This window comes from Penicillium odoratum (assembly GCF_028828045.1).
Source record: "Penicillium odoratum strain IBT 22623 chromosome Unknown utg000002l_segment0_segment0, whole genome shotgun sequence".
NCBI classification, from domain to species: Eukaryota; Fungi; Ascomycota; class Eurotiomycetes; order Eurotiales; family Aspergillaceae; genus Penicillium; species Penicillium odoratum.
In genome coordinates, this window is record NW_026643144.1 from 2200765 (window position 1) to 2217859 (window position 17095).

General features: G+C 47.4%; 9 protein-coding genes across 9 annotated transcripts; 7 read left to right on the plus strand and 2 right to left on the minus strand.

Annotated features, from left to right (window-relative positions):
• Nucleotides 1-1926: 1926 nt before the first annotated feature.
• On the minus strand, nucleotides 1927-2913 carry N7520_002826 (amidohydrolase family protein; the record flags this gene model as incomplete). Its single annotated transcript, XM_057136761.1, has 1 exon — nucleotides 1927-2913. One exon carries the CDS (start codon nucleotides 2911-2913, stop codon nucleotides 1927-1929), a length of 987 nt encoding a protein of 328 aa, XP_056999447.1.
• A 301-nt stretch (nucleotides 2914-3214) lies between these two features.
• On the plus strand, nucleotides 3215-3863 carry N7520_002827 (uncharacterized protein; the record flags this gene model as incomplete). Its single annotated transcript, XM_057136762.1, has 2 exons — nucleotides 3215-3360; nucleotides 3407-3863. 2 exons carry the CDS (start codon nucleotides 3215-3217, stop codon nucleotides 3861-3863), a joined length of 603 nt encoding a protein of 200 aa, XP_056999448.1.
• A 1256-nt stretch (nucleotides 3864-5119) lies between these two features.
• Nucleotides 5120-6502, plus strand: N7520_002828 (lipase 4; the record flags this gene model as incomplete). Its single annotated transcript, XM_057136763.1, has 2 exons — nucleotides 5120-5505; nucleotides 5557-6502. 2 exons carry the CDS (start codon nucleotides 5120-5122, stop codon nucleotides 6500-6502), a joined length of 1332 nt encoding a protein of 443 aa, XP_056999449.1.
• A 461-nt stretch (nucleotides 6503-6963) lies between these two features.
• Nucleotides 6964-8136, minus strand: N7520_002829 (uncharacterized protein; the record flags this gene model as incomplete). The annotated part of the gene is made up of 3 exons (XM_057136764.1): nucleotides 6964-7435; nucleotides 7487-7740; nucleotides 7810-8136. 3 exons carry the CDS (start codon nucleotides 8134-8136, stop codon nucleotides 6964-6966), a joined length of 1053 nt encoding a protein of 350 aa, XP_056999450.1.
• An 841-nt stretch (nucleotides 8137-8977) lies between these two features.
• On the plus strand, nucleotides 8978-9420 carry N7520_002830 (uncharacterized protein; the record flags this gene model as incomplete). Its single annotated transcript, XM_057136765.1, has 2 exons — nucleotides 8978-9088; nucleotides 9130-9420. The coding sequence occupies 2 exons, from the start codon at nucleotides 8978-8980 to the stop codon at nucleotides 9418-9420; spliced, it is 402 nt and encodes a 133-aa protein (XP_056999451.1).
• Nucleotides 9421-9483: 63 nt separating this feature from the next.
• On the plus strand, nucleotides 9484-10347 carry N7520_002831 (uncharacterized protein; the record flags this gene model as incomplete). Its single annotated transcript, XM_057136766.1, has 1 exon — nucleotides 9484-10347. One exon carries the CDS (start codon nucleotides 9484-9486, stop codon nucleotides 10345-10347), a length of 864 nt encoding a protein of 287 aa, XP_056999452.1.
• A 36-nt stretch (nucleotides 10348-10383) lies between these two features.
• Nucleotides 10384-10821, plus strand: N7520_002832 (uncharacterized protein; the record flags this gene model as incomplete). Its single annotated transcript, XM_057136767.1, has 1 exon — nucleotides 10384-10821. The coding sequence occupies one exon, from the start codon at nucleotides 10384-10386 to the stop codon at nucleotides 10819-10821; it is 438 nt and encodes a 145-aa protein (XP_056999453.1).
• A 1668-nt stretch (nucleotides 10822-12489) lies between these two features.
• On the plus strand, nucleotides 12490-14205 carry N7520_002833 (sugar porter family MFS transporter; the record flags this gene model as incomplete). Its single annotated transcript, XM_057136768.1, has 3 exons — nucleotides 12490-13412; nucleotides 13465-13867; nucleotides 13921-14205. The coding sequence occupies 3 exons, from the start codon at nucleotides 12490-12492 to the stop codon at nucleotides 14203-14205; spliced, it is 1611 nt and encodes a 536-aa protein (XP_056999454.1).
• A 1335-nt stretch (nucleotides 14206-15540) lies between these two features.
• Nucleotides 15541-16910, plus strand: N7520_002834 (intradiol ring-cleavage dioxygenase; the record flags this gene model as incomplete). The annotated part of the gene is made up of 5 exons (XM_057136769.1): nucleotides 15541-15787; nucleotides 15836-15991; nucleotides 16042-16184; nucleotides 16238-16403; nucleotides 16459-16910. 5 exons carry the CDS (start codon nucleotides 15541-15543, stop codon nucleotides 16908-16910), a joined length of 1164 nt encoding a protein of 387 aa, XP_056999455.1.
• Between the last annotated feature and the right edge of the window lie 185 nt (nucleotides 16911-17095).

The window sequence follows — 17095 nt, forward strand, 5'->3', positions numbered from 1 at the left end:
TCGGCTTGCTTATTCGCCTCACCCGAAATTAAACATCCCCCCACCCAGAACCGGACGACAACTGAATATCCTTCGGTTATTCTTATGAGGCATTCAGAGGGTAAAGGACTGAGTGCAAATGAACTGTCTGAGATGCAGAAGGGAAGGTCTCTCTGAGTAAGAAAAGTGGAGATAGACCCATCGGGATGTGTGCCTTAAGGCACCCCAAAAACACCATTGTGACCCCTTTTTTTCTACCAACTTTTACTATGTATCCTGCTTATGTGTGACCCGTTTTTTCCTTCATCAATGCCACTCTTCTAGATATATCACACGCCACTTTGAGTTCCCTATTCGAGTACACGAGAAATTCTGACGACTTGGTATTGACTTAGCTGAATGATGAGTCTGAATATAACATTGCAAGATCATTTTCGTTTACAATTGCTTTGATCCTTCTTATGTAGGAGATTGGGAAATGAATACCACGCTGTAGCAGTATTTTTATGTACTGGCCTGGACCTAGGTATCAGTCTGATATCACAACGTAAATTAATCTTCATATATCGCAAAAACGTCCCTCCAGCTGTTGAGAACCACAACATTCTGGGGACCTATTTTGAGTCCAATAATCTAGCCATACCTTTGAGATCATTCATCAATTCTAAAATAAAGTTAGATTGAAAAATTGGAAAGTGTTACGGGATTGTGATACTTGAGAAAGGCTTTAGACTTTGGAAAATGATGAAATTTCCAACGAATGGCAACGTAGGGATGGAGGGAAATTCATAGGTCTCTTGCTTGCCCAAAAATACCTCCAAAGGAGTGCGGCAATCACACAGCCAGAAAGGCCAAGTAGTACCTGGAAATTGATAGGTGCGAACATGATTGGATTAAACTTTGTCGTGTGAGAAATTACTGTTGGCTGACTTGAAAAATAGTGCTTTCATCTTGAATCTTCACCAAAATGCTTTGAACTTTATGCTTAGTTGGCACAACCTCCATCATCAATTTCCCCATACTCCCTGAATGCGGGGAAAGCGGCCCAAGACCAGGTTCTGCAGAGACCAAAGCGGGCTTTTTGGTAATATGCAGGCGTGTTTCAAACTCACAGTCAGACCCAATCCGCGCCACTTGAGAATCTGTGGATCTTACAAAGAGAGATATCCGAACCATCACGGGATAGTGCGAAAGATCTGGTTGGCTCTCATGGTTCCCCACATGCATGCACGTCCCACATACTGCTTGCCATGTTCATTGGGGAATGAGGATTTAGGCAGATCGAGTGGGACACTAATTCTACAACATAAAATGCCATGTAATCTGGCAGATAAAAGGAAATACCTGGTATACAAACAGTACAGTTGCAATTTGGAAAGAAGACGCCATTGCGGAGTAAGAACTGGCAGGCGAGCAGAGCAATTCTCGATTATATTTGGCTATTCCGGAGTCTGGTCCACTCGGGAAAGCTTATTGGTAGTTTCTAGTGTCGCATGAACACATACTATATTCTTTCTTCATCTCTTTCCTTGTCATGCGGAATAATTCTGGATATATGAATCTGAATGTGACACCGCCTGGTAGAAGCTGATATATGATTTCTCCACATTGCTTTCTCATCTTCAACTAAATTCTAAAACCCGAGGGTTAAACAAGGGTGTCCATGCTTGTAATTGAGAAGACTCGCCTGGCTATTATTTTTTTTCAAAAGATTGACAGGTATTCCTCGTGGAAAACCATTCTGAATCCTATCTTCTTGGCTACAGACTTTTCCCTCATCTTTCAACCCAGATCTTCCTTGGAGATCACTTGAGTTATACAGAGCCATGATCAAGCCTTGAATTTGAAAAGCTCCTCCGCATTCGTCTGGCAAATCTTCCGTAGATTAGACGGACCAATCAGGTCCCCCAAAGCCCGAACGAATTCTGGAACTCTCTGGGCATCGATTTAAGGGTAATCGTTGGCAAACAGAATCCTGTCAACTCCCCATGTTAGGATAGCGATCTGCGTCGGCGGCAATGAGAAGAGTCCGGAGATCGCGATCCAAACCTGACTCCGCAACGCTTGGCCCACACTTCGCTTCAGGCCAAAAATCTTTTGATCGAACATGGCATCGAACCGCTGAAGCATCATAGGCAACATCTCACCCTGGTGCCCCACCACAACCTTGAGTTTGGGATGCCGATCCAGGGTCCCAGACACAGCGAGACGGAGAACATGAACTGCGACTTCATTGTGCCATCCCCATCCCATGCCGGCCAATGTCGCCGATAACTCCGGTTTTTCGGGAAAGGTGTAATAGGCATCAATGACCGCCGGAGGGGCAATACCAGGATGGAGATACAAAGGTACATCCAAAGCTTCAAACTCCGAAAGCAAGTCGTCAAATTCCGGATCATCAAGGAATTTCCCGGTACACCCGACAGACCCTGCCATCATTGCTCCAACAAAGTTGAGCTCCTTGACGCAGCGGCGGAGTTCGTCAATAGCCAGCTTGGGTGCATGAAAGGGCAGATCGGCGAAGGCTTTGAACCGATCGGGATGAGCATCAACAGCTTTCTTCAAGCTATTGTTGATATCGCGTGCTAGTGCCAACCCAGCCTCTGGCTCCAGCTGCATACAGTTGACGGGGCCTGCAAGGCTCAGAATTTGCATCGCGATGCCACCCTCATTCATATCATGTAGCCGTTGGTTTCCGACATCGGTGGATCGGCCACGAGCGTATGCCATTGCTTCATGGTTGACAAGTTGGCGAAAGATCTTCTTTGCATGAGCGGCCAAACCTTCATCGGGAATTCGGTTGGTCAACTCCGGGAAAATAACGTGTTCCTCGACTCCGATGATTTTCATGTCAGACACTTCTGGGCGCAAGTAGTTCATTCCAGGTCCAGGAGTGGTGATAGGACCTAAATCTAGACTTGGTACGGTAGCCATGATGGATGAGAGTAATTTTTGCAGGGAGTTCGAATATCTGATTCTCCTGCTGTATATACTGTTTCTGGGTATCCAGATATGTATACTTTCCTGGCCGGGTTGTTCGGCAAGTCCGCCCCACCATATCTATAATCCCGAATCTTTTTGGTGATTCGGTGACATCAATAACCGAATGCTGCTAATTCAAAATCGCAAGACCCCACAAATGGTTGACATAAAAGCCGTACGCCACCGGTCTTATATATTTGATATGATGTACTTTAACGAAAAGTCACAATTACCTTCCATTTGAAAAACAAATATGGCCCCAATGGAGAGGATTCTGATTGAGTCGGAAATCAAGTCGTTGCTTGTGCGCGAGCGGTATTACAGAGATACCTGCCAATGGGAGAAATTGCGGGCATGTTATCATCCAAATGCATTGAACACTCAAATTGAAATCACTTGGTAGGAGTACATCCATCAATCTTCCATTCATACTGATTTTCTCAAGGTTTCAAGGCAATATCGACGGATTCGTTTCGGGCTCGAAGGGCATGGCCACTGGTGGCACAGGCGCTGTGCATACGATTTGCCCCGTCGAGGTTCACGTTCATGGCAACAAGGCTCTCTCCGAATCGACTGGCTCCATTGCTATTCGCTTCCAGCACGATGGAGGGCTTTTCGACTGCGTCTCGTACACCCGATTCATTTCACGGCTTGAGAATGTCAACGGTGAATGGAAGCTGCTTACCTTGGATGCAATCTACGAGCGGGACTTCATTATGCCTGTTCTTCCTGGAACAGTAGCCGAGTTCCCTTTTCCTGCGCATTCAAGAGATAGCTATAGGTGTATTTCTTGGGTTTTGTCCCAGAAAGGGTTCTCCATTAAACAAGACCTTCCCGGAACTGATGATCCGGCTTCCTGTGTACGGTTGATGGAAGCAGGTCTGGAATGGTTGAAAATGTAAAATACAACACCTTATTGCTCGCTTCAGATATATTTTTCCATGAACAATAACTTCTCGTAGCATTTGCACTTAGCCAGTAGTTTGGAGATGGAATGATAGCACAGAAACTCATAGAGCAACTGTTTCATCGATTCATGCAGTATGTCATAAGTCACCTTGCCTACTATGTCCCATGGAAAACAATTCAAAATTAGTCCTGCCGCAACAGTGGGATTTTGCCTCCCATATTACCCTTTTCATTCGGACAATTAGCTCGGGTCCCACCGTCCCACGGTCCCACCCGGTTGTGAACATGAGACCGTTCGGATATTTACGACGGGGTCATGAGGCAGGCCATGTTTTAATATTCGTTCAATTTTTCTCAAGCAGGTCATCATATTTCCTCGGGAAAGTAATGGTCAGATCCGCTTCATCCGAGAATTTCCATAGATATTGCAAGTCAAGCAACTTTATCTCCCACGTTCTAAAAATTGTGTAACATTATAAGTCCACTATCTGGAACCAGCGCCTAGTTAATTAATTACTGTAAACATAAGTCATTGAGGTCCACTAGTCATGACTAGGGGTGCAAAATTTATAAATGACAAAAAGAAATGCATCATCCGTGAATCGAACACGGGCCTCGTCGATGGCAACGACGAATTCTACCACTAGACCAATGATGCTTAGTAATATGTTATGTTAACCTGAACGTGGAATATGAATGTATAAATTCAGTTCAGGAGTCTCATTGCACACTTTCCTACAAGAATTTACTTCAGATGCATCTCCGAGGATTTCCCCGAGAAGCGGGGGAATATGGAGAAGATGCCAAATCTAGGCACCGGCATATCGACAGCTTTTTTCCCCATCCCTTCTTCCTCATTAGATTGGAGAAATTCTAATCATTAGTTTGTATTGAGAGTTGTGCCTAGCAACATTATATATCTCTTGACAGAAACATGTGCGAGCGAAGAGAATGACAAGGAGATGCAATAATCTAAATTTACAAGTGGTGATACCCGCAACATATATGAAGCAGTGTGAATGAGAAGACAACAAAAGGCAAATAGTCGAAGTAGGTAAAACAAAAAAATTTACACCGTAATCTCAAGTGGGGTGATATGGATACAATTCAACTTTATCTTCATGCCCGGGCCAATATCCGGAGTAACGTCCGGTGTGGCTGACCACCACAAAGGTCCGCTCATCGGCACCATGAAAATTATGGAGCCCTGATTGACCGAAATTCGAACATGCATTTCTGAACGGACATCATGATACATTTCTCAGACCTGTGCTTTGCCGTGGGTCTGATAAGCGCTGCAGGTGTCGTGGCTGAATTCCACAATTGTCCATCGAGGTCACCAGCCGCAAAAACAGCAAATGGCACAGTCTGCGGTGTTCATCTGCCGTCATTTCCCCAGAATGCCTTCCTAGGGGTCCCTTTTGCCCAACCTCCATTAGAAAGTCTCCGCCTCAAGCACCCAGTGTCGCTCAACTCAAGCTACGACTCCTACGCTGCAGATGCCCAACCGCCCAGTTGTCCAGGCTATGCCGTATTCGAGGTTGGGATCGGACCTTGGAGTGAGGATTGTCTTTATCTGAATATTATCGCGCCGGATACCCACTATTATGGTGTAGGACTGCCAGTTCTTGTGTGGTGAGTATATTTGACGCTCTGGTCCACCCATCAGTGACTAACCTTTGGAAGGATCTACGGAGGTAGATTTGATGCCGGCGGAGTTGCTGATCCACGCTACAATATGTCTTATCTTGTCCAGGAAGCTTCTCACATTGGAAAACCCGTCTCGGGCGTCAGCATCCACTACCGTGTCGGAGGATGGGGGTTCCTAGCTTCGAAAGAGATCCTAGCTGACGAATCAGCTAACATCGGCCTCTACGATCAACGAATGGCCTTGCAGTGGCTCCGTGAGAACATTGCAGGCTTCGGCGGTGATCTGGATCAGATCACCATCTGGGGTGAGAGTGCTGGTGCATTCAGCGTTGGGTACCACTTGATCGGGTTTGATAGCCAGCACGATGATCTGTTTTGCGCAGCCATTCTTGAAAGTGGCACGATGCTTGGATCAGCTTTACAGGATGCGGAAACCATGGCTCTAGAAGACGGGTACCAGGCTATATATGACAATGTCACGGAGACAGTCGGTTGCGCCACTGAGGACTCGCTAGCTTGCCTCCGGGGCGTGCCGTTCGAGACACTGCTTAGTGAATTTGAGCCGCAGGTATACTCACCTATTATCGATGGCTACTTTATCAGGCGCAGACCAAGTGAGAGTCTTGCACTGGGCAAAGTGGCCGAAGTTGCAGTCCTGCTCGGTGCCAACACAGATGAAGGAACAGCGAGCTTCTGGGGTCCCCGGGGTACTTTGAACAATACTGAAGAGGTGGCGACTTATGTCCAGAGCCTGAATGGCGGAGGACTCAACGGTTCCGATGTGAAAGAACTGCTGCAACTGTATCCAGATGATCCTAAGGAAGGCTGTCCGTATGGGACCGGTGAAGAACGCTTTGCCGATCAAGGGTGGATGTATAAACGAGGTGCTTCTATTGCCGGAGACATCCTCATCCATGCAGGCAGGCGAGCAGTTGCCGAATACTTTCCTCGAAGTCTGCAGACCACACAACCCTGTTTATAGTTATCGCTTCGACCAACCCCCATGGAACGGTGTAGAGGAGCTTATCACTACCGTCACACCTGTATACAGCACCCACTGAGGTAAATATCTCTCGATCAAAAGGTACGATTTAACGATTGGCTTATTTTGATCTCTTAGTTGATTTACGTCTTCAAAAAATCATCTCAAAATCTGTCAAACTACATTGGACCATACGGGTCGGACCATGCCTTATCAACCTTGATGTCACGATCATGGATTTCCTTCGTATCCGATCTGAATCCAAATAACCATCATATCCCCAATGCACCACACTGGCCTGCCTATAGCTTATCCAAAACGGTCAACATGGTTTACCGGAAGTCTGACGACGAACGAGGGAGCTATGTTGAGAGAGATAATTTTTGACAGACGCAATTAGAGTGGTGGAATGAGCACTGGTATAAATTGAGATGCTAGCTCGAAAAGCTGGACCTGCTGGTTCAGATGAGCATCCAGCCAATCAGACAAATAAAAACCAGTGCAGTCCACACAGGTAACTCCCTAGCAGTAGCCATGCCAATTTGGGTACTCGTCGCACCGGTCTGCGTCGCACTACCGGTTTGGGCTTGGCAATCAGTAGTTGTAGCTGCAGCAACATCATTATCTGCAGACACAGCAGTTATAACATGGATATCCGTTCCAAATGTCCAGGTGAATATCACTCCACTCACAGGCGTGGACAAAGACCCAGTATTAGACAAAGTCTCAGTCCCATTTTTCGGCAAACCCCCAGGTTTGTAGAACGTTTTAGTCTCACCTGCATCTTCAGAACCAAATCCCAATTCTCCAGCACAATCCCAAGCATTAAGATAGTCACCGCAGGACTCCCAATCATTTGGTTCGAGGAAGGAGTCATACCATCTATCGATAGCAAGCAGCGATGGTTTTGCATTCGGACAGGTATCATATATCCTAATTGAAATTGTTAAAACATCGATGGGTCATGAATCATAAACAACGTACGTGGATACAACCGCACTCTCAGCACAGCAAAGACACGCCTGGGTATATTCTATCATCTCATCCACAGACATCTGGTTAAGGTTGGTCATGTTGTTCGAACATGCAGACAACTGATCTGTAATGAGGAGTTCCTTCTTGTATGTCTTGGCCATATTGCAGGAGCATCCGGCGGAAGTGTCGTCGGGAGAAGGCCAGAAGGGAAGTTGATCCATGTCTGTCTTTACGCATGTATTGGTAATAACTTGGACTGTTTCCTGGTATTAACAGGAGTAGACCTAGAGCTGGTCAGGCTCTGGGACGGCCACTAAATTGAAGATTCCTACCTGATTCCAGCAGCTTGACGCAATGCAATCAACCTGATCGATGGCTTGGACACAAGCGCAAGCATTGATACAGTCAATCCCCAGTTCCGGGCATTGTGTTTCCATACACGACATATCCTCGTCACAAGCCTCGTAACAGTCTTGACTCCCCTCAGCGCAATTGTCGTTCACACAGCTAGTCCAGCTGGTCTTTGCCTTGTCGTAGCACGTTGAAAGGCCCTTTGCGTCGGTGCAGATGGATGCATCTTTAAAGAAACCGACTTCTTGAGCAGTAACCAAGCCAGCAGAAACAAGGAAAGAAAGAAATATCTTTGACGTTCGAGACATTTCGCGCAGGGCAAAAAGGCAGGAAAAAGACATAAACGCGGGCCGCTAGGGGCGCCATGAAAGCCTTTAAGGATCCATGGCTTGGAGCCATGCCCTCTCGGGTCTAGCCGAAGGGGCCCATCACATTGCTAGTGCTTATCAGGTCTGGAATCCGGACGAATGAGAGGGCACGCTGTTGTGGCTGTGTCTTGGCTCTTGGCGATCCTGCTTCTCGGTGGGAATTCGGTCAGCATCTTCGTTGAGTTTTTCCAAGATTGGGCTAACCGAGTATTTCCAAGATGAACATGACAAAATTTAACTTGGCAGGTGTTTTTCTGAGTTGTAGGGCGTTTTCATCGTCGATTGAAGTGTAGATAATGTAGGCATGCGGCTTAAATATTTTGTGGGGTGGCAAGACGTTGACACCTGATTCATAAGCCGGTCTGTCTCCATGATGTTTGCTTCCGAGATTTGAAAATGCACTTCGAATGGGGAGATAATTACGTATGTTCAGACCAAGACAACTGAAAGGAAGACATTTAATACGTTCAAAGAATTGAACAAATCAATCATAGACAGGCTATTATAGCCCAGACTAGCAATCTGGTACAAATGAGAAGATGAATTGTGTTTCAATGGGTATTTTGGTCTCTCAGTTCTTTGCTTCCCTATTCAAGCCTCACTTCATCACCTTGTTCCAACCTTCTCTATTCTCTCTCTTTCCTTCCCTAACAAACATTTCGATCCTCAATCCTCTCCCCCACAATTCGTTCCACCTCTTTCCAAACTCTTTTTTTCCAACGCGTGATCAAATTCGCCCAAATCCAACAGCATCTGAATCGGAACCCACGAAGCTGCCACCATGGACCCGGACGAGCAAGACAGAATCGAAAAGGTCAAGCTGAAATACAGAATCGAGTGCGAGAAGCGAAAATTAACCAGTATGAGGAGTTCAACAGGTCAGGATCGCAAGGTAGATCTGCCAGAACAAACAGAAGAAACAACTTCATGAAGGATGCGCGTATACTTATAATCGGCGCTGGCTTCGGGGGACTGTTGTTTGCTGTCCGACTGATCGACACTGGATTCTGTACCACGCGACAAATTACGGTCGTGGACGAGGGGAAAGATTTTGGTGGAACTTGGTCATTGAATAAGTATCCAGGCTTGGTTTGCGACATTGAGAGTTACATCTACCTGCCGATACTCGAAGAAACGGACATGCCCAGTGGAAAATACATCAGCGGAGTTGAAATACAGGAGCATGCTGTACGGATTGCCAAGAAGTGGAACCTGGTCCAATAAACCCGTTTCGAAACAAATGTTTCTTCTCTGCGCTTCACTGACGATTTGTACTGGGAAGCGACGATGAACACACCTGATGGCCTTCCCCTTGAGATAGCGGACTTTGTGTTTTGTGGCAACCGGTTTCCTGGATTTGCCAAAGGTACCGAATCTCAAAGGACTTTGCGTCAACGATTCGGTGGAAAGATCATTCATAGTTCACGTTGGGACTATGAGTACACCGGGGGGTCTCAAGAGAATCCCGATATGACAAAATTGAAGGAAAAACGTATGGGAGTTGTTGGGACCGGGGCGACTGCTGTCCAAGTGATTCCAGAATTAGCCAAATGGGCAAAGAAAGTGGTCGTATTTCAACGCACTCCTGTATCTGTGTGGCCTCGTGACAACGATGTCATTCCTCCAGAGAGTGAGTTTGAGAAGCTCGGATGGCAGCGAAAGCGCATGGAGAATTTCAACGCGTTAATCACCAACGAAAGGCCCCTACCAAAAGAGAATCTTGTGTATGACGCATGGACTAAGATGCAGTCGCATAGTGTACTGAAAGGCGGTCCTTCCAACCTCGAAGAAGGGTACCTGGAAAAGATGATCGAATTTGACCTGCTTCAACAGGATGCTATCAGAAAGCGGGGTTTGGAGGTCGTTCATGATAAAACCACCGCAGAGTCTCTTACTCCCTGGTACTATGGATGGTGCAAGAGGCCATGTTTCAGTAATGTGTTCCTGCAAACTTTCAATGAACCTCACGTGACTCTTGTTGATACCCAAGGTCAAGGTATTAGCGACATCACTGAGAAGGGTGTTATGGCGAATGACTGCGAGTACGAGGTCGACGTGATCGTTTTTTGCACTGGGTATACCCTGGGAACTGCGATTGATCAAAAGAAGATACGCGTTAAAGGCTTGATGGATGAAACTTTACAAGAGTAGTGGTCTAAAAACAGGGTTTCTACCCTGCGTGGAATGATGGCGCACGGCTACCGCTACCAGAACCTGTTTTTCATAGGACCATACCAGGCAGCAGCCAGTGCAAAACAACCGTATGTATTAGATCGATTGACCATACATGTGGCATTTGTTCTTGCCAAGGCAAAGAGAGATGGCATCGAGGAGTCTCTGAGCACGGGCATGATACCTTGTGGATTCTTAATAGAGCCCAACCGTTCATTCGAAGAGAAGTGGACAGAGCTTACGTTGCGTCGAGCCTCTGGTCTGGGAGACAGTCATCACTGTACCCCGGGGCATCTCAACATGGACGGAATGGCATCTGAAATGACCAAGAAAGCAATGAACAAGAATAGGAAGAGTTCCGTATGGGGAACAGGCCCGAAGGGATTCTTTGCTCGACTTGAGAAATCACGCGCATTCGAGATCGACTATGCTTTTCGCAATGTGCCGTACTAAAGGTGAAATCAGAAAGTACTGTTTGAGATGCCGGTGAACTTCCCCATATCTGTACCACCGTCCACATGTCATACCATAGCAAGCAGAACAAATATTTCTTTATTTTACTCCGCTCTTTGTTTGACTCCGCAAAACCGAAAAATGGGCAATTGACATCTACTGATCATTGACTCTGGGGCCCCGGGTTTCCGAGGATTCTAACGGAATTCTCTCACCGGGATGTCTCGAATCCTCGGTTCATTTGGTAAACCCGATCCAGATTGAGATGCCGATGTCAGAAACGGCCAACCCCGGGATTCGGGACCTTGGTACCAATCTCTCTTCCCCTGTTCTTCCAGAGAAATGGAAAATTTAATCTCCTTTGACCTCCCGAACCTTACAGTTCTCAGACCTTTCTCCTATTCAGTAACATTCTCCATTGAATTTACCAATAACACCCAAGAAAGCCCAGCCCTAACCGGGTAAATGACCATTTCATTCCCAAACCCCTCGTATTGAAAGGGTCCTGGCGCTTCAATTTGCGGAATAGTCAGGTCTGTAGACGCCAAGTGCGCCCCGACCCCTTCCAAGTATTGGCAAGCAACGGATGAAACCCAAAATGAAAAAAAGCAAAATGCGATATGCATTTTCACTGGTCCATTCTCCGCGTGTAGTCAAATTGACCCAAGAAATAATTTCCTTTGGTTCTGGGAGCGGGCTAGTGCGGGGGGTAGGGTCTCCAGGAATAGCCCAATTAGGAAGTTGGAAACATTTTACAGTTTAACACAGTCGTGTGGCTAAGTGGCGTAACAGATACAGTATCTCAACCCCGCGCCAGCCGTGTTGCCTGGCGCTTTGAAATTGAAGTCGGTATTGGAATTCGGCTTTAGCGTATGTAAGCGACATTAGAGTGCTGATTTGTAATTTAATTAGAACCATGATCTGCTACAGGGATTAATCTACCCAACGGAGATGGCCGAGTCACGCGGTCAGATCATGAGGTTCGGGTGAGGCTGAGCTGGTAGAAAGCAGGGTTGATGAAGAATTCACGGCCCGACAATGGAAGATGGCCGACAATTGTCGATGGCCGAGATGCGAAGAGCTCGAACATTCAGGTCACGCAGAAAGAAAAAAAAAGATATTTTCGGGATGTGGCGCAGTTAGTGCCAGGTTGTTGACCAATCAGGGACGAGTCCTGACGGGCATCGACCGATTCAGGGACAAAGTCCGAGTACCGAGACACAAGGTTCGGGTGAAAACCGAGGATTTGTTTGGTCAGCTTATTTCAGTTTATTTTTGGTGGCTTATTCAGGGTTCATTCTGCATTCCAGACCTTCCCCAGGTTCTTGGACCACATGGTTTTGTTGGTTTTTTGGGGAAAATCTCTGTTCACGTTTTCCCCTTTCGGGTTTAGGTGGTTTCTCGCTTCGATTGACTTGGTAAATCACCGGGTCTGGGGGGATTTTCTGGGTTTGCGGGGATTTTGGGAATTGTATAGGTTTGGCTGAGGATATAAACCATCATGTTTCCCCTGCTTTTTTTCTTCTTCATCCTTCATCTTCATCTTCATCTTCATCAATCTCAATCATATCAACAGCCATCTTTAAGCTTTCTGCTCTATTTGTCTGACTAAGATCACTCATATATTCTATTTACACCTCCATCCTCATTCTCACACCTGACAATCAAATGCCCGGTGGTGCTGTTTCCCCTATCGGGGGCATCGACGCTTCTCGCGTCGAGGCCCCCGTCACCGTCAAGACTTACTTGATGTGTGCTTTTGCTGCCTTTGGTGGTATCTTCTTTGGTTATGACTCCGGATACATTGGTGGTGTCCTTGACATGGATTACTTCATCTCGACTTTCATGGGCTTGGACAAAGCCACCACTCCCGCCGCCGACTTCGTTATTCCCGCTTCCAGAAAATCTCTCATCGTCTCCATCCTATCCGCTGGTACTTTCTTCGGTGCTATCATGGCTGGTGATCTTGCCGATTGGTTTGGTCGTCGTATCACAATCATTGCTGGCTGTGTTGTCTTCCTCATTGGTGTCGCTCTTCAGACCGCCTCCAGCAGCATCGGTCTGCTCGTCGCTGGCCGTTTGATCGCTGGTTTCGGTGTTGGCTTTGTCTCCGCTATCATCATTCTCTACATGTCTGAGATCGCTCCCCGCAAGGTCCGCGGAGCCATTGTCTCGTCTTACCAGTTCTGCATTACCATTGGTCTGATGATGGCTACCTGCGTCGACTATGGTACTGAGAACCGTAACGACTCCGGCTCTTACCGCATTCCTATCGCTTTGCAGATGCTCTGGGCTCTCATCCTCGGTGTCGGCCTTCTCTTCCTTCCCGAGTCTCCTCGTTACTTCATCCGCAAGGGTGACCAGGAGAAGGCCCGTGATGCTCTCGCCCGTGTTCGCGGTCAGCCCGCTGACTCCGAGTTCGTCAGCATGGAGCTGAACGAGATCCAGGCTAACCACCTGTACGAGCTCCAGGCTACTCCCCAGGGTGGCTACTTCGACACTTGGTTCAGCTGCTTCAAGGGCAGCCTCTGGAATGCTAACAGCAACCTCCGCCGCACTATCCTTGGTACCTCTTTGCAGATGATGCAGCAGTAAGTCTCCTGGTTGTAAAATTACCTGATCATGATTCTAACATATTCCTAGGTGGACCGGTGTCAACTTCGTCTTCTACTTCGGAACTACTTTCTTCTCCCAGCTCGGCACGATCCAAAACCCCTTCCTCCTGAGCATCATCACCACCATCGTCAACGTCCTCTCCACTCCTCTCTCCTTCTACATGATTGAGAAGTTCGGTCGTCGTACCATCCTCCTCTGGGGTGCCCTCGGCATGGTTGTGTGCCAGTTCATTGTCGCCATCATCGGTGTCACCGCCTACCCTCACCAGAACGCCACCGCCGCCATGATCGCATTCATCTGCATCTATGTCTTCTTCTTCGCTAGCACCTGGGGTCCCGGTGCCTGGGTCGTGATTGGCGAGATCTTCCCTCTCCCCATCCGTTCCCGCGGTGTTGCCCTCTCCACCGCCTCCAACTGGCTCTGGAACTGCGTACGTTCCTCTTTCTGAACCCATCTTTGACAAACACTAACATTGCTTTCCAGATTATTGCCGTCATCACCCCCTACATGGTCTACACTGATGAGGGTAACCTTGGACCCAAGGTCTTCTTCATCTGGGGCTCCCTCTGCACCTGTGCATTCATCTACACCTACTTCCTCATTCCCGAGACCAAGGGATTGACCCTTGAGCAGGTTGACAAGATGATGGAGGAGACTACCCCTCGTACCTCCGCCAAGTGGAAGCCCCACTCCACCTTCGCTGGTGAGATGGGTCTTTCCGTCGAGAAGGCTGCTATTGCTCCCGTTGTCAGCCACCAGGAGGTTTAAGCCGTAAATTATACTCTTCGGTGATATCTCTTTTATACCATTTTTCTTTTATTTTGGCTGGTTCCACTTTCAGCGAGATACCAGGTTTCACGTGCTATGCTACGATGTTGATGTTTGACTTAATTGGTCAATGAATATAGTGACTCAATGTACTTCTACGTTAATTAATGTTATTTTATCATATTATAAAACTGTCATCCATTTTTAAATCTTCTATTGCATGTGCCATATTTTGAACATCTTATTTGCTTACTCTTGATTAAAATCCAAAGTCCCAATTCAACACCCAAATGCCAAGACCTTCCGCATGCTTGGCAGCAATATAGACCCTTTTCAACACGGCACCACGCACAACACAGACTGTGACAGACATGCGCCTCAATTCAAGTTTCGTTGCCACTTAAATTATCGAAACCCCTGGAAATTCCTTGGCATTCCCCCGCGACGCTCAATTAGCAGTGCTTGCAATGGTGGATATTTCCCCGGAGAAAAACCGACGACGGAACGCCAAGAAGTGGTACGTACGCTTCCATATGCTCCACGGCAAACTGAAGACACCATCAGGAACGTGACCTGAACAAGGACTAGTCATTCAAAATAGCCCTGCACATGCGGTAGGGGTTATCACCATACTAGAGCGCGAATCAATAACAACGTCGACCAATTTCTTGAGTCCTTGACCAAAAAGGCACATCCTATACTAAACCTAGCTACCGATATTGGATTCTGGAACATCTCAGCCCCCAAACCACCAATTGATATTCAAATCTTCGTCATCACCGCAGATCAAACCAGCCACTCTCCACATTCAGATTCCATTCAATCCAATAAACTTAGCACGGCGTATTCTTAAAACCTCCCTGAGGCCGTGCGCTGTATGAGTCGTCAACCTTGCCTTGGCGTAGACCAGAGTGGATCATGATCGGCGGATTGATTCATCACGGATATTCCGTTTTTTGAGTCCCTGGACTAGTTACGCTCTATAACCGGCTTCTTCTTTACTGATTTGGTCCCTGGACCGGTCTGAGGCCTCCCTAGACCCAGGCTGATGATCCACCGCGGGTCCGGTACATTGTTTAGGGCTTTGGTACCTTGCGGATGAGAAATATTAGCGATTTGATTTGTGCATTTGAATTATTCTGTCTCCATGCCTTGCGTCAGCTTCTCTTGGTCTTGTTTGAGGTGTCATCATCTTGTAGTATGCCATGTCAAAGGCGTAATTCCGAAGATAGCGAGGCCGTGGTATAAAAGAAGCTATGTAGCTGGCATATCATTCCAACTACCACTGAAATCCAATTCTCTCTTTCCTCTGGTCGCTTGTTATATCAAATCATCATGGTTCAACTCTCTGCTATTACCGTCAGCCTGGTCGGTCTGGCTGGTCTTGTCTCCGCTCACCCCGGCCACAATGTCAAGGCTGAAGCTGCTGAGCGTGCTGCCTTCTTGAAAGAAGCTAGCATTCAAACTCGCAGTCTTTCGCAGTGCGCATCGAAGCTCAAGGCTCGGGGTCTCGATAACAAGAATGTTGCTCGCCGTGAGCGCGCTGTGAAGAACATTCGTCGTCGCCGTGGCCTCAACAACGGTATGAACACACAAGCAGGTACCACAGCTCACAGCTAATTGGTTTCAGAGGCTCAATTCCTCAAGGCTCGTGACCTTGATACTGTGGTTAACACCTCGCACCACTCGAACCTAACAAGCGTCGATATGTCAACTGATCCCAGCGTTCTGTTCGGATCTGAAGCTACCTGTATCCTGGGACCAGATGTTACCCAGGGTCCTTACTGTGAGCATCCCAAGAATGTGCTCAATAGAGCACAAGCTAACATTGATCAGACGTGTCTGGCGAGTTGATTCGTGAGAACATTGTCGAGACTCAGAGTGGTGTCCCTCTCTATATGGATATCCAGGTCGTTGACACCAACACCTGCGAGCCCCTGCCTAACGTCTACATGGACCTCTGGCACTGTAACTCTACAGTAAGTCTCATCCATTCTCCCCATAGAAAACCCTCCTGACCCTTTGAACCAAGGGTGTCTACTCCGGCGTCCAAGCCAGCGGAAACGGCGACTCATCCGACGCAACAAACCTCGACAACACTTTCCTCCGTGGTATCCAGCCCAGCAATAGCGATGGCGTCGTTCAATTCGAATCCATCTTCCCGGGCCACTATACCGGCCGTGCCACCCACATCCACGGTAAGCCACTATTTCCACCCACCCACAATTTCAAAACTAAGCTAAGCAAATCCAGTCCTCACTCACTCATCAAATGACACCGTGCTCGCAAACGATACCCTTTCAGGTCTATACACCGCCCACTCCTCGCACGTGGGCCAGCTCTTCTTCGACCAGGACCTTATCACGGAGGTCGAGAAGACTTCTCCTTATTCGACCAATACTCAGGACTTGACCACAAACGCTGACGATAGCATTCTTTCCGAGGAAGCTGATACGATTGATCCGTTCATGGAGTACGTGCTCCTTGGCGATGATGTTTCTGATGGCGTTTTTGCTTGGATTACTGTTGGCATTGACTCGACTGAGAGTACGGATGTTACTCCTGCTGCTTATTATACCGAGGAGGGGGGCGTTGAGAATGACAGTTCTTCTGGTATGGGTGGTGGTGGTGGTGGTGGTTCTGCGCCTGGCTCTGGTTCTTCTACCAGCAGTGCTCGTGGTAGCAGCAGGACTCACGGAGTTTAGGTGACTGGTGTTTGGTTTTGGAGACGATGGCAGGAGTGAGTTTGGTTTGCCCCTTCAGCCTTTTCTCTGTAGCCTTGAATATGAACTGTTGTACTTTCTTGACCGGCGTGATCATTCTACGGAAACACTGCAAATTTACTATTTTAAATTTTGTGTCGCTCATATTCTGTATGTTGAGAATATGG